The following is a 16,616-nucleotide window of genomic DNA, read 5'->3' on the forward strand; positions in this document are numbered from 1 at the left end:
CCGTCTTCAGTTGGGACCGTCACAGCCAAATTTACTGTAAATTCCTCCCCGTAGAGGAGCTGTGATGGTCCCACCTGAAGATGGAGACTTGTGTTGCCTCCGAAACGTCGTGATTTAATTGATTAATTTTAACTTTTTATAATTTTATTTCTATTATTTTTTACCTACGTGACTTTACCGAAAAAACCTAAGAGTAGGGGCAAGTGTTGTTAGCAATCAGCACCTATGAAGGCCGGAACGGCACGCGAGGCTTGGAGTAGGGCATGTCGGCGTAAGGCACTACCACGAGACTTCAAGGAACGCTTATGTCGCACGTACACCCTCGAATCCACGTGTGCCTCCACTTACTCTCACTGGAACCAGCCTTCGTCCAGTTCTCCTAAACTCCACATCTTGTTATTCCACTCTGTATGACCGGTGCTACTATTTACGTGCCTCCTCCAGGTCTATCAGCGAGCTCACCAAAGCGGTGTTTGTGTGTGCGTGTGTTCTGGATTGTTTTGTGTGTGTGACCGTGTTGGTGGAGAGGAGTGGGGGGGGAAGGTTTGTGGGAGCAATGATTGTTCACGGGGCCTCCTTCCAAACCAAACGAAAGGGTAAACAGTGCCACATAATGCGTGTGCCCACGGCGTTTCCCGTGCAGCACAATGGGAGCTTCCAGAGCGGCACGGGGGAAGCTGGGCCGCCTCGCTTAGGTGAGGGGGCAGAGATGGTGGGGGCGAGGGGGCAGAGATGGTGGGGGCAAGGGAGGGGGAGAAACATTGACGCCGCTCCGTCCGGGTCAACTACCCACAACGAGTCTGCACCCGGCACACAACGTCCAGTATGCATCTTCCTGTATGGATGTGGCCGTACTAGTTACGTGCATACTCCAGTATACCAGCAGCCCGCAAGATATTCGGTGAGAATGTAAGCCCTGGTGGTGGGGGATGGGTATATGGGAGGGGTGGGGGGCAGGTGCATCAGTTCCTACCGTGCGTTGGCCCCACGCGAGATTGACGAGCGGTGGTGTGAGACCGTGGCTCAGAGGCAGAGCCGTCCATAGGGGTGAGGGGGAGTCCTGGGGCAAATCCCAGCATGTGGGCTACCCACTGACGCTTTCAAACTGAATCGGAATTATTACATCTGACACCGTGACGTTGAAAGTGCGGGGCCCCCTCAAAGCGCGTGGCCCGGGTCGGTCGCCCCGATATGCCGGGAGGAGTGGGTGGGTGCCGTTCAGTGGTGTAGCTTTCGAGTGTGCAGGCGGTGTCACTGCACTAGGGTCACTGGGGTCAATAGGCCGGTAGGGGGGTGGGGGGGGGCAGGCACCGGGCTATGAAAAGGGGGTCAGATTTAGATAAGTGGTCCCCTTGTATGAGAAAGGGGAGTGAGTGACAATAGAACTCGGGTGGCCCGATTCGTAGCACTGTGCATCTGCAAACCACTAACCATGACATGAGATGTGGCTGCCACCGTGGTCAGCGTCACTCACACTCCACACAGATAGATTCAATAATAAATTTTGCTCCACTGAATAATTCCTGCGGCCCCACCCCACCTCGCAGGCCGTGTTGGCAACACCTAGTTTCTACCCCAGGCATTACGTCCATCACAGCGCGGTACTCAACAGGCTCCATCCCGCTTAGCTTCCGCGCGAATTCGAGTTCGCCTGGCGCGTTCGGGGTGCTTTGGTCGTCAGCTGTATCCCGCACTGACGCGTTACGGAAACCCCCCTCCCCCTCCCGACCCCAGGCTACGTGAACCCAACACGGCACCGCGCTCTCCGCTGTGGGCTCAGTCCAAGCCGCTTTCACATCCACGCCTGATTTATGCCTCTGCGTCCTCCCGTGTTCACCGCACGTTCGTGTCGTCTGAATCCCACATTACAGGATTATCCAAAATTATCCCAAAAAAATACATTTAAAAAACACGTACACTCTGGGTCACCCCCTTGGTCCCACAAGTCTAAGATGACAAATTATGAATCTCAATCGCACTTGTGTTAACGTGGCTTGTATGGGGCCCTGGTGCTAATAATTAAATGCCCCCGCTCCCCCTAGGCGCGGGGGGGAGGGGGGCCGTTTCGTCTGGATCCTCTGGCCCGTTTTTCCTGATGCAATTGCACTGCCTGCACACTCGATAGCTTCGCTAAATCTGAAATTCCTCTTGTGTACACCTCCAATGTATCCCTATTCCCCCCTCTCTTCTACCCCTCCCCCTCCCCCCAATCTTGATAGCAGTTCTGTCCCACACGGGGGTCCAGACAGAAGGGGTACTTGACCCGGGACTGGATGGTCAGCGAGACAACAGGAGCTGAACGACTCAGCCTCTAACAGACTGTTGGGGCAAGTGCTGTTCACGAGCACCTATCACTCTCAACTGATGCTGTTGTGTCCTACGGAACCTCATACCTGCACCATAGCCGTATAGGGCAGGCTCAGTGCTGTCAGCGAGCGCCTATTAAGGTCGGAGTAGCGCACAAATATGTGATTTTGTCCTACCAGTGTTAATGTTTATACAATGTACCAGGTACTCATTTGAGGCTGAGTCGACCTAGGGGGGAGGGGGGGGCAGGACCGGTTCAGATAATCGTCACTGGTGTTGGCCGTGAGCGGGAATCGAACTCGGGAGCCGGGTTCGTAGCGCAGCGCGCTAACCGCGACACCACCGCTCCCCACCCATACATACACACACAAACCCGCACACGCGCACACACGTATACACACATAGAGGCACTGATGGATAATGATGAGGACGTGTGGTGATTGATGATAATTACTGATGACGAGGCTGCTGCAATTTAATAGCATAACCAAAATAGTATTTAAACCCGCCACACACATTCCTTACCTCTATACAGAGGGATTGCTTTGTGTTACTGCGAATGTTCTCGCTGTTATTTGGAATGTGTGATCGCTTTAATGAATAGTTGTTTTAGACGCAATATTTTATCCCACTCCCCCGTTCCGGTTTACTTCGAAGTGAGGGATATAAAAAAGTGGAATTGACTCCATATCCAGTTCCACGCGTGCTGCGGTGGCGAGATGTGAACTACCTCGCCGGGTATACGGGAGGTTTTTGGATTTTATCCTGAGCCTGACTCCTGCTGCAGTATATTTGGAGTTTGCATGTTCTGCCCGTGGTCACGTGGATTCTTCTTCGGGTTATCCGGTTTTCCGCTCCACATTTATAAACATGCGTTTATAGTATTTGGCTGCTATAAATTTCCACGTGGTAAGCTACTTGGTTGAGCTATCATTTGTGGGCAGGTCGCTTCTGAACAAGGGCTATATAGCTCAGTGGGCCTTACGTGGTACAATAAAAAAAATAGTTATAATACTTTAGTTTAAACAAATTGTGAGCGTTCCACATTACCATGTCGAGAACGAGTCAGTTTAAATGATTCTAGATTTGAAGCTTTCGTGACTGCAAGGATTCATATTCTTAGTTTTTTTCGGTAAAGTCACGTAGGTATAAAATTTAAATTAATAAAAGTAATAAAAAAAAAATAAAAAAAAAATTACGTTTCGGAGGTAACACAAGCTTCCGTCGTCAGGTGGAACCATCACAGCACGATTGCTGTATCAAGTACTTACTTACTTTTATTAACTTTAATTTTTTACCTACGTGACTTTACCGAAAAAAACTAAAAATAAGTTTAAATGATAACTAATGCCGGCACTTGTAAGAAAGGATGACAATTCCATAATCCGACGGCCAGCGATTAGTTTATGCGACCCAAGAGCGACGATTAGCTGAGTCAACCCGTCCACCCAGTTGGAATTTGAAACTCATGACCCTCCACTTATGAACGGAGCACGGAGCCTCGCGGGAGGATGTGATGGGATACACGTGGCGTATACACTGTTTCTCAAGTGTCTTATCGTGTGTATGGTATGACAGGCTATCATACACACGTCACGGTAAGTTTACTCTGGGTCACAATCTACGCGGTGTTTTTCCTCCACTTTAATTTCAGTAATACGGTAATAGCCAAAACATCAACAAGGCAAAGCGGCGACCAAACAGGCCACTTGAATTAGATTCCAGGCCACGGCTGACATCAGTGGCAATTCATATTTCAAACGCCCCCCCACTCTCCCTTCTTCACCAACCAGCGTCATAGAGAGTGTTATACAACTGTGAAGGCGAGAAGCGGTGGCGCAGTGGTTAGCGCACCCCACTACCAACCAGGCGACCTGAGTTCCATTCCCGGCCGCTGCAAAACATCAACGTTAATGTCAATCAACCAACAAGACCGGCTGGGCATTGTGGGGACACTTTCATTCAGCAGTAGCTTTTAAAAGGACTGGATTTGTTAAGTTTATTAATTAGATAATTGTATTGACCAGCCGTACCCAGCATCTGCTGGTAGATACACACTCTTTAGACTTGGCACAATTCTCATTCGCATTGGTAGACGAATGTCATTTTGTCTAATCATATATCGTACGGATTATATTGTGAAAAGTTGTATGTGCTATGAAGGGTCATTGCCCGAAACGTCACATTTTTAAATTTGTTACTTTTCAGGCCGCAACGCTCTTGACGAATGTGTTGAGTTGCTACCGTTAATTGTGCTTGTGCACCGCTGCCAACAACAGCGACAGCACCAAATCATTCGATTCATTTCCAAGCAATTAGTCGTGTAATCTATAATCGTATAGATTTAGTCATTATTACTGCTATACTTAGGGACCGCGTCAAATCCAACCCGAGGGGGTAGAGGTGTGTAGCGGAATTGCGTCAAATCGCCGCGGTCCCCGCGTCTCCTCCCGGGAACTCTTCTCCCTCAGGCGCCATATTGGAGGCCCTCGCTTCTCCCGCCTCGCGTCACCAAACACGTTTATACTTTCGATTTAAATCACCCATCACAATAACAACAACCGAGTGATTCGTTAGGAGACAACAACCCCATCCCCCCTCCAGGCCAAGCAGCCGAGAGCCGCGTCCAACATGTACATGGACGGGCAGCCGCCGTTCCCGCCTCCGCCCTACGCCGGCCTAAACGAGGACGCGGCCTACGAGGTGAGCCTGCCCCCCCCCCCCCCTCTGGGTGTTTGTCGCGATTTAATTCCGTCTCTCGGTTCTAAAGTGAATTAACTGGCGCCACTGGACGGGTGTGCGTTGTGGTGGTGGTGGGGCCTCGTTAGGCGCTCGTGTGTTGTGATTTGGACGTGTCGCGTTAATGTAACTTGTACTGTACGGTACAGTGGACGGTGGCTACCTCGTGATCGTCAGTGTTTGTAATGCTATATACTCTATGCTCTTTGGTTCTTTCGGCAAAGTCACGTACGTAGGTTGGTTTTGTAATACTCTTATGCGATCCCGTATACGTATTCATGCGAGGGGACACATCCCCCCGTGTAGCCTTGACTGACTGTAGGGGCAAGTGCTGTTAGCTGAGTAGCACCTATGAAGGCCGGCACGGCACATGAGGGGGTGGATGGTCAACAGCACGACCGGCCGCCTTTGTCTCCCGAGTGGCGACGCGTACACACCACTGCATAAGGCTGAGTCGACCTAGGGGAGGTCCAGGACCGGTTCAGATATTCGTCACTGGTGCTGGCCGTGAGCGGCAAGTGGGAACGGCGCCGCACAACAATCGATTTTGTTGTACAACTTATCTAATCGTAGATACTGCACCGGTATGTGTACTGTAGATGGGATGCATGATGCCCATCAATGTTGCAGTTATCGTGGCAAACGTGGAAAAAACCTAAGAAGATGATTCCTTGCAGTCACGAAAGCTTCAAATCTAGAAATAATGTGCAGTAATTCATGAGGCTTAGAAATTACTGTGAAATATGATTACGTATAATTGACATATAATTGTGAAATATGTTCATGTAATGCTACTGTGTGTGTATTACAGCGTGTAATGTGTGGACGTACAGTATTACAGCATATGCAGTTGTGGAAATGGCAACTTCCCCCCCACCCCTCCAGATTTATAGCCAATAATAAAACAGATTTTCGTCCAATCACAGATCTTGCGTTGTGCTTGATTATCTCGTAGCAGTCCTTTCCAAACTTCGCATGAAAGGGGAGGGGGGGGGTTATCTTTAGTTTTCATGTAGGGTTAGGCCAGAGGTCGGTAACCCAAATAGCAATAATGCACACGAATTGGTTAGGGGTTATATTCAAGAGTGGGTGGTTAGGTACCCAGTTCCGTACACAGTTACATGCTAATTTCTCACATTAACATCACCAGACCCAGCCACTCTATAACCCTTTGGCTACACCCATTTCAAACCTTTAAAACGGTCTGCATCAGCAGCAGGTCATGCTTTCCCACCTGATGACGGACGCTTGTGTTGCGCCTGAAACGCCGTGAATTATTTTATTTTTATATCTACGTGACTTTACTGAAATAACCAAAGAGTATGGGTGGTTAGGGTTAAGCTCTACGGTGTTGGACTCTGGATTCGATTTAAGGTTTAGGAAGTTACATTTTCAATGACCGCTTCTCTTGCCCTGCATCTGTGGGAAAACTGCAGTTCCAGGCACAAATTGCAGTCCCCAGTAGTCTGTTTATAGCCTTTGATAATACCATAGCAGAATAGAATTGTGTTTTTGCTTTCTTTAAGATTCACTGGACGTGTACGAGGCTCATTGAGCTAAGCCAAACTATCTTAGCATTTCACACGCTGCAATAATGCACACACTGACCGTTCGTTATATGCACTAGCACCTTAGATATATGATATTTAGTTAAACTAGGTGACAGCCCATTGACTCAAAGCCTCATTCCAGAGAAACCTGAGTCCTACAACGTACATCCTATCTGGTTAGATTTCTCGAGATGCGTGACATCATCTTACTTGGCATAATATAGTATGTCTTCTTAGGTTTTTTAGGTAAAGTCACGTAGAAAGTCTGATGAGCTCCCCCTAAGTTTGTACCCATCATCATTTTCGTTCTTTTGTCTATCATGTGTATTAGACCTCCCCTCCTCCTCTCTGCCCATTGTGTTGGCGGGTGCAGTGGCTGGTCGCTTGCGCACAATCGCTCCATTGTGTTGGCGTGTGCGGTAATTGGCCGCTTGCGCACAAGCGCTTCCACGTCCATCGCCCACCCTTTTGGCCTCGCCCCCCCTCCCTCCCGATACGTTCCTTTCATTGGCTACCATAGTCTGATGAGCTCCCCCCTCCCTCTCCCTCCCCCCTCAACTCGCTTTTAAGGGATTACATCTTGAATCATTGCCTCACTTGATACAGCTAATCTGACTGTGACGGTCCCACCTGATGACGGAGACTTGTGTTGCCTCCGAAACGTCGTGATTTTTGTTTTTATTTTATTTTACTTTCTACGTGACTTTACCTAAAAAACCTAAGAAGATGATTCCTTGCAGTCACGAAAGCTTCAAATCTAGAATATAGTATGTATATTCCATTTTAGTATATAAATTAATTATGCTAACATATAAGATGCATTCAGTAAAATGAACAAGATTCAAACTATTGCACTACACCTCACCTCTGATTAACACGGTTGTCTACGTATGGTGCAAAAATAAGTTCAACATGCATACATACATTGTTCAATAACAGATTTGAATAAAAAAGCCCTGCTAGTAGTGTTTACATAAACTTAGCACATTTATTTTTTGCGAAAAAGAACAACAATTGGGGGAATTTTTTCCCCGGCTTATTTTGGCAGAAACGCATTTATAGCCGAGAAGAGAATTACGGTAGGTTCCGAGTGTTAAGGCTTGCGTCCCAGAATGAAAAATCCGTTTCAGATTAACAAAATATTCTTGGCTTCTCACCATTTATCCTACAAGGACATTTTGTATATAAACAATATGCAATTTGTTTTGTGCAACTCTGTTTCCCTACCGAATGTCACGTGCTCATCTTTGGGATGCTCTTTGGCATAAAATGTATTTCGTGGAAATATGGTCATCGGTGTGCGTTTGTGTTTTAATAACAATGACGCAATTCGAGTAGGTTGAACATTTGACAGGGTGGTGTTTATGTGATGTGTAACATTTACTTGCAGTGCATTACGTCAAGCATATATATAAAAAAAATACACAGGAGGCCTATTATCCGGAGAAAGGGTGTATTTTGTTTGTATCCATTGTTAAGCTATTGTGCAACGATATTTACGACATTTATTTTCTAAAAGGCTTGCGTACACTTTACGAAGTTTCCAGTTAACTTGTCGGTTTGAATAAGCATCACTTGAATTAAAAGCTTTTTTGTTTGCAAAATCATTCATATAGATAAAAACGGAATTAGCCTTCCAAAATATATTATTCGCAAACAAGTAAAAAAAACGTGTATCTGCCCTTTATATTTAATTGAGTAACTTCATTATTGACACGGTTGCAAAAGAATAAGTAAAAAATTAACTTCATGGGATAGGCAGATATTATATAATTAAGGAAAATTTCCTTCTGGAAACTACAGTGAATACAAAATCACCCGTACATTGTCATTGTTAAAGGTTAAGAAAAATCTGATTTTGGAAAATGATAAGTTACTCAAGTTGTACAGATACATATTTATGTGAATTAACTAAGTTACATATACTTAATGAAATGCCAGTGTTTTGTGGGTTCAAATAAATGTTTCCGACATGCGTTTCCATGTATTTCACGTAAAGCTGGTTGACAACGTTCACCTTAAAATCTGCCTCCTTAACCACAGTGTTTTTGGCATTGCACGGTTGTAATTGTGTGACACGTTTTTATCTATTCCTGCAATAAGAAGTTCTCATCGGCTCATCTGAGGCTGAGGGAACGGCTCCAGAAGACTTTGTATTACAGAAATGACGTCAATCCAAGAATGGAAGGTCTCTCTGGGCCGGTCGCTGGTAAGCCAACACCTGCTCATTCAAGTTTCGTGTGTGCCAACTCTTGATCACCTGAGGTAAAATCGAGAAGTGGAGTGGTCTGCATAAAACAAAAACACGGATTGTGAAAAACCCTACGTAAATCATAGGTGGAAATGTTTGTTTTCATTTGAGCGTGAAGATGTACAATATGCCATCAGTTTTTATTGCTTATTAACCTAATTGGTTTACTTGTCAACATGTTTGCTGGCACGTTGGCCCGGAGTCATAAATTCCAGGGTTTTAGGCACAGCTGATAATTAAACCTGCTTATGAAAAATATTGTATTGATTGCAAGCATGATTAAGTCCAAAAGTTAAGCTGGATAATTGACAGTTAGCCTTTTATCGTGAAATATTTGTCAATGTCACCAGACTTCACTGCACATTCTCCATTGAAATGGGGGATGAGGTATTGTGGTAGTCTGGTGTTTTTAAACTAAAGTCGTGTATCTTTGAAAACTTGTGCACAGATATTCACGACTTTCTTACTTATAACATGGCATTTATTTCGCTATATATTTGCACCTCTTCACTTTTTGTATCAGACTTTAAGGCATTGATGGCATCATGATACTGATTTCAATAGTACTGATTTAGAGAATAATTTTTCCGCTTTTCTTTGTGCAGATATTGCTGTGGAGCTGTTCCAGAACGCAGCACCAAACCCTATGAGAAAGCTGCAGAGAAAGTATGCTTCGCACGTTGCCAGGTAACCTAAGTGGCACCTTAACAAACACACACGCCGGCCCTGTTCCCTCGCTCCTCCGCAAGCAGCCAGATCTGCCGGTTTATGTCCCTGCCAAGCCCTGCTGTCGGCTTGTGCTCAACACTTGCCCCATCGTTTGGTGAACTAATTATTAACCAAACTCAAAAAGTATTAGGACATTCTCCAGGTATCAATTAACCATTGTGATAATTATTCACCAGCGATTGCAAATAATTTCGTACGTGTGATGTATCACGCTTGCGTCTGGGTTTCATAACAATCATAATTTGTAATTGCCTGTACTTATTTTTTTCCCCTATATTTTATACAACGCAGGTATACAAATCGGTGATTAAAATTTTTATTCAATTAGGTTATCTTGCTCAGTGTAAACTGTGCCCATGTACTCTTCCCACAGCCCGTGGTGCACGATTATCATGGCAAGATAACGCACAGGACATTTTAATGCCATTCCCATAATAAGAACTAATGATGGGTGTCATTTATTAGCATTTTCTGTTTACGCGAACCCTGGTGCGTTTTCTTAACAGTGCGGCGCTTGGCATGGCCCTCTCAATTCCGTGTAAATAAAACAAGTGTTGTGATTTTCTTTTCCAACGGTTTGTAAATGTCGTCAGCACTGGATTGGCCACTTCCTGTTTGCATCACTGTGGCTTTTCAATTCGAGTCACGACGTCGAACTAGAGTGGCCTTGTTTGTCTTTTAAGAAGTTGTCCTTTTTGCAGATTCTTAAATTGCTTATAGACGAGGGCGCGCAAAGGTGAATGCAGTGGTACCTTACACTGGGAGTGTTAAAATATACACTGCCTGTTGAGCATTAAGGTTTAAACATTTCATAAATATTCAACAAGGCAGAAAGAAAGCGTTTATTAGTGATGAGGTGTCCCTTGTGGCGCTGCGCGTGACGTTCACTGCATGTTAAATTGAGCCTGGCAGTCGGCCATTATCAATTCCCTTGTGGGAGAGCGGTGGTGGGAGCGGGTGATGTAGGTTCATTGCTTAATACTGTTTGAGTTTACTTTGAAACTAAATAGTAAGTGCGTAGCCTAATTGGATAAAGTGGTGATTTACACTGACATTAAATATTCCTCGTAGAGAAGAAATAACCATTATTTAAGCATGTTATTTATGAGTCTACTTGTGGAAAGAATAAGATTTTTTGGACACTGTAGTGGCTTGCTCTCTGTTAGACTTCTCGTTATCTTGATTCTATTAACTACTGTTATTACAGACACAGTATCCACAGTGGAGTGGAATGGCCATGCAAAAAAAACGGGGGCGAATAACCAAGCAAAACAACATGTTGCTTAAAAACAGAGCTCTGCATGGGAGTGCTTTTGGATGTGTTGTGTGCCTGCATGCGTAGTGGTGCAGCAGGTACGCCCACTGCACTATCAACCCAATGACCTATATTCGATTCCCGACCAATTGACAGCAATGGTGGCAAGTGATATTTGAACCTGTCCCAGCCTCTCCCCTTCTTAGACTCACCCTCCTTATACAAGTACCTGGTGCATTGTGTCAACGTTAGCACTGGGGAGATAAAGCAACTGCATGTGCGTTGGTCACACTATCCCATTAGTGCACCACACCAACCTTAACAGCTGCTTGCTAACATCACTCAGCCCCTAGGGTTGATAATAAGGCGAAATGGGGCATCTGTGTTGTGTGTGTGTGAGAGCAGGGAGGCATGCGTATCCCCATGCGCCATGATGCTGGCCGTCGTGTACATCGAGCGACTCAAGAGACGTAACCCCGAGTACCTCCAGAACATCTCCTCCTCCGACCTCTTTCTCATTTCCATGGTGTGTTTTCTCCCCACCCGCCGCTTTCCCCGCCCTTTCTCCCTCCCTGGCTCCCTCCCTCACCCACCCACCCTTAATAATGTTTATTGAGAACATCTTAAGCCAGCAGCATAAACACAATTATCTCGCGAAATAAATTTAAAACATTTACGTATGAAATTTTATACAGGATAGCTGTGTTTAATCACGTTTACAAGAAGCTCGTTTGCAAGGTGGTTTCGAGGAATGCGGCTTATAAATAGCTGTGTTCGGATCGGTGGACGTGATGCCTTTGGAAAAGGATCGGCGAGGGTTGCCCAGTGTTTTGGCAAGGAATTGGGATTCCTCCTTGGCGTCCCCCTTTCATGAGCTGTCGTGCTCTCTGACTAAAGTTGTTTGTCCGCGTGGCGTGTGGTTCTTATCCTCCAAACCACACATTTTTGAGCACTGTACACAGATGACTCCAAACACTTATTTGCCTTCACTGCTTGGAATTTGGGAGAGGGGAGACATTGTTTTGAATTGCGTTTTTGCTTACGTAATTGACTTATTGATTGTGTTGATCTTGTGATTGAGCAATGTATTATAATTAGTGGAGTAGTACTTCGCCCCATTGAATTTGTGGTAGAATGTTTAATGGCTGCTTGCAGAGTTGTAATGATCGTCCATAAAGTTATGAGCATAGTGGGTGTGTTTGTGCCTAAAGTCACGAACAACCAGTTCATGTTGGTCGTCAATATTGTAATATTGACTCGTGATTATTTTATTGCGTAGCAACATCAAATGAGGCGCATGGGGGCTTATTCATACCTATCTTGAGATTTTCCAACTGCTTTCTTGATATTTGAATGCGCCACTATTAATATTTTATACAATTCATATTTAAAGGGGAAAAGTCACTGTGACCTTGCCTTGGTAATTTCTCCCTTTTGGTTATTGGTACGTGAGGACAGGATAGCAACAATATCGTTACTTGCTTGCAGTGCTTCTTTCTCTGAATTTTCTCTTTGGTAATTAAGATATTTCAAAATGGGATGGAGCCCCGTGGTGTTGTTAGTGCACTGCACTATGAACCTGCCGAAATAAGTTTGAATCCAGGCCATGCTTTACATCAGTGACGAGTGATATAGGAAACTGTCTTTGTCCCCCCCCCCCTTCACCAACCCTCAATGACCAACGTGATGAAACACGGTCACACAACTCCCATGACTAGCACAGCATGGCAGGACCTTCATCCAGCAGTGGATTGACAAATGGACTGTACATTTTACATTTCTAGGAAGTTTCAGAAAACTAGAAGTCTCAATTATTGAATGTTCTGGACACTATTTGGGCCTCACATTTTTTTACCCATTTCATGTAAAGTGGCTATGGTTATGTGAGTAACTTTTATTAAGTCGATGACACCTAGGCTCACACCTGCATACACACACATGCACATACGGCTGCCACGGAACAACCACGGCAGTAACAAACTGGGAGAAGCGACATGAAATAACAACAAGGAAAGCCCAAAGTGAATCCTTTAGTAGAGCAATGCGGGGCTCTGGATAATCTGCACGCTGAGTGATGTGCAGAGATGTAGTTGTCTGTGCTAACTCAGCACTTTTCTCGCTGGCTTGTGAGTGCAAAAACAAGTCCACTGCCTGTTTAACATCTGCCATTGTTGTTGAGCATGGCCTGAGCATTTTAGGGATGCTTTGACGGTCGTCTCCCATTCTACAGGACTTCCATTTTTTTTTCTTTTGCGCCGGCGTGTCGTCTTTGCTTTGCGGTGTGCGTACGGCATCTGTACTCTGCCTCAGCGGCTATCTTTCTTGCTATCAGATGGGGCAGAATTATCGGGGAGTGTTCATGAATTAGGTGCACCCTCGAAATCCCGGCTCAGTGCTTTCCCACGAGAGGCAGATAATGGGGAGGCTTGACTCAAGAATGCGTGTTTATTTGTAGAGGTGCAAGGAAAGATTTCATTCTTACAATCTTGAGAGTTGTATTTGATTTTAACGTGATGTTTTTTTTTCAAAAGGAATTTAAGGCAACTGAATTCTTTAGCGAATTTGTCAGAAAACGTGCTTTAAATTGTTTAAATGTTTCTGTTTTATTAATATTTTTTTTAGCTTTTTTAGGAAAAACAAACTACTAATACGTTCTATGATACAACAATTATACTAATGTATTAGTTAATGTAATTATTATCGGCACCATATTAAAACGATGTTAATCACGGTGTGTGAATTATACGTGTTATCCATACGGCGTGAGCACAGGACAATGCGTACTTCTACACTCACACTTCGTACGCCAATTTCCAACAGTGTCAAATACCCTTACACACTTGCAATATATGTACATAAATATTGGACTGCCGTTAGATTAGTCGTCGTCGTGTATTTAATTCCCAGTGTTTTTTCCGGGTGTGTTTTGGAAGTTGAAGTTAAACAAAAAGCGACGTTCAACAAAGCATATGCTTATCACATTTTGTTCCTGTTGCACTTTTTGCACAGAAGGCAAACATTACTGCGGGCAACTGGCATAGTTGTGTGAGCAGCTCACCGGTGTAACGTTTCATATTAACTTATCGTGCAGTTGGTCAAGTAGCGGAGCGAGCGAGAAATGTCGAAAACTGTAGCTGCAAGTCATTTGCTCTGATCTTTAGGGCAAACGTGAAGCAGTACGTTAGCACTGGGTAAACAGCCACCCCCCGCCCCCTGCTTCCATCTTCACCCCGCAGTCCCCCAGTCTCTCTACCCCCACCCTTCATCCTCTCCGCCGGTTCCCCTCTCCCGCGCGCCGCAGTGCTGCTTGGCAGCGCTCTGGCTCGAGACAGAGTACCTCTGCTGCCACTCGGTCCACTCCACTCTGTCCCAGGTGCCAGAGGTTGGGTTTGCCTAACCTTGGGCTGAGGGGCTTGACATGTGTCCACTGACTCTTAAGTGGAGCTCTAATAGCATGCAGTTCACAGCCCTGGGAAAACACAACATCATTATTACGTGTGCAAAAAAAAAACACCCCCATCTCCCAAACCAAATGGCTCCTTGTATCTTTCTTATTTTAGTACTTTAAAGTCCTTTAAAAAAAAAACTGATCAATTTGATGGCAGGGTTTTTCCATGTCCGAGCAGCAACATGTGATGTGAATTTGTGGTTGCAGCTGTGGTAATTGTGAGAGACAAAAAAACATTTTTTTTGGTTAACAGCAGCCAGCCACATTTTTTTAAACATCGAATTGCGATGAACAGAAGTTCTCGGACACGATCGAGCAGTCATCGACAAATGGACGTGTGCCTCGATCATTGTTTCCGTTTTCACACATCCGCCAAGATCTTAATTTGGCATCGGTTAGAAACCCTTTTATAAACTTTGCACTAGTTCTAAAAAAAAAATATTCCCTTTATCTATTGACAAGACGGCTTCCTGACTTCCAGTGGCTGCTTGGCCAAAGTCTTGTCTCTCGTTTGACCCGCGTGTAAACTGCGCGCCTTAAATATCTGCCCCCGCTCCAGAAACAGACATTCTCAAAGAAGCGCCGCGCTAGCACTCCCCTCATGGCTGCCGAGCCAAGGTCGGCCGTCCCTGCCTCTGCTGCTGCCGCCACAGCCTGCTGAGTGCAAGCGAGCCAATTAGGTCTGTTTATAGTTGTAGCCGTACTCCCAAAAATATCCCTACTTGGGAACCTGTCTTGGACTTCCTGCCACGTGGCCTTGTCCCCGTGCCCCATTGCACAATGTGGTGGTCAGATGTGAACTTCCTCACCTGGTATACAGGAGGTTGTGGGTTCGATCCCGACCCTGACGCCTTTATATTTGATGTTTGCGTGTTCTCCCCGTGGTCCCATGGATTTTTATCCCTAGTCCTCCTGTTTTCCCTCCACATTTAGAATCGACATTCGTATTGAGTATTTGGCTGCTATAAATTTCGATATAATAAGCCATTTCGTTGGGTTCTCATTTGTGACCAGGTCACTAATGAAAATTACTTTCTAGCTCACTGGGACTTAACTGGTAAAACAAAAAATGTTTTTTAGTTGTATTCTTCCTCTGGCTGTCCAAGATCAATGGCACCGCCGTTCTGTTGAGGAGCTGTCTTGTGTTTTACATTTCCTCTGTTGGGCTGAATCACGTCACCATCGTCCGTTCGTCCCCGTTTGTCCCTGGGCACAAGCTCGCATGGTGTGCTCGTTTCCAGCAGAAGCCTTTCATTTTTTTTAAGCTTATTTTCTTTGTTAGGAAATTTGCGTTATTAGCGCTGTCAGTTGCACTGACGCTGCAGTAGTCGCTGCTGGTGATGCAGCAATTCATGCCTGCCACAAAAAAGCGATTAAATCAGTATAATGAGTTTTTATCACACTGTTAACTATCTCGTGAGTATTTTCTGAGCCTTTATGATATGGACAGTTCTGTCTGTCCATTAACCTAACTATAGAATAAATATATAAATTTAGTATAATTCACATTGGTCATGAATAACTGATTCCCACACATATTATTTGATGTGTTTATCATGAACGAAATAATACATTTTAATCATGAATAAATGCATCATTACATGTTTAGTCGCATCTCTTGATGTTTTTGTGCCGTTTCTGTTTATTCCGGCTTATACAGACAAACAAATCTCTGATTTGTATTATTTTATTTTCATTGCAGTTTATTAACTTGTATTTGTACTCTTGCAACTGTACCGTTATGCATTTTAAATACAATTAGACATGGTTAGGCCCTGGTAGCTTGTGTGGGAAGAGGTCATTGTGAGTTCTGCAAGTTTGTAATAAGACGTGCGTTTGTGTGTGTGTCTTTGCTCATGCTGTCGTATATGCTCACTTGTCTGTGGTAGTGTTTGCGTGTACACTTTATTAATTTTTATTATTTTTATCAAAATTTCATAATCACAACATATACAACAACACATTTTTAACTTGTGACTGTTCTTATGTATATTTACGTAGTTCCGGTTTGTCAGACGTATACGTGTGCGTGCCCAGTGAGCCAGGTTTGAATCTTACTCGTGCACGTGAGAAGACCTCTTGTCTGTAAATTATTTTATTCAATGGGTCTACGCAGTCTAAAACCAAATTCCTGCTGGAGGTGTGTTTTGTCAGTGTTGGTTGGCCCCTCTTGCTCATCATGTGTTGGGCTGCTCACGAACATTTCCAACGAATTATTGCACCATGCAGGCTTTAAAGGGGGAGAAACATACAGGGTGATCAAGTTTACAAATCTCCCACCGATTTACAATTCATCACTCTTCTTCTCGGCAACTGATTGAATATTGTGAAATCAAT

General features: G+C 44.7%; 1 protein-coding gene across 2 annotated transcripts in view; it reads left to right on the forward strand.

Annotated features, from left to right (window-relative positions):
• Positions 1-4,760: 4,760 nt before the first annotated feature.
• The window catches only part of CNPPD1 (cyclin Pas1/PHO80 domain containing 1), a 28,095-nt gene continuing 16,239 nt past the window's right edge, over positions 4,761-16,616 (forward strand). The window contains exons 1-4 of one of the 2 annotated variants that reach the window (XM_078859190.1): positions 4,761-5,010; positions 8,700-8,805; positions 9,453-9,534; positions 11,237-11,357. In XM_078859190.1, coding sequence (XP_078715316.1) covers positions 4,939-5,010; positions 8,700-8,805; positions 9,453-9,534; positions 11,237-11,357 — 381 coding nt within the window. In that variant the 5' untranslated portion in view covers positions 4,761-4,938. The remainder of the gene's footprint in view (positions 5,011-8,699; positions 8,806-9,452; positions 9,535-11,236; positions 11,358-16,616) is intronic. The other variant, XM_078859199.1, reaches the window with a different exon arrangement.

Source organism: Lampetra fluviatilis, chromosome 1, assembly GCF_964198595.1.
Source record: "Lampetra fluviatilis chromosome 1, kcLamFluv1.1, whole genome shotgun sequence".
Taxonomy (NCBI): domain Eukaryota; kingdom Metazoa; phylum Chordata; class Hyperoartia; order Petromyzontiformes; family Petromyzontidae; genus Lampetra; species Lampetra fluviatilis.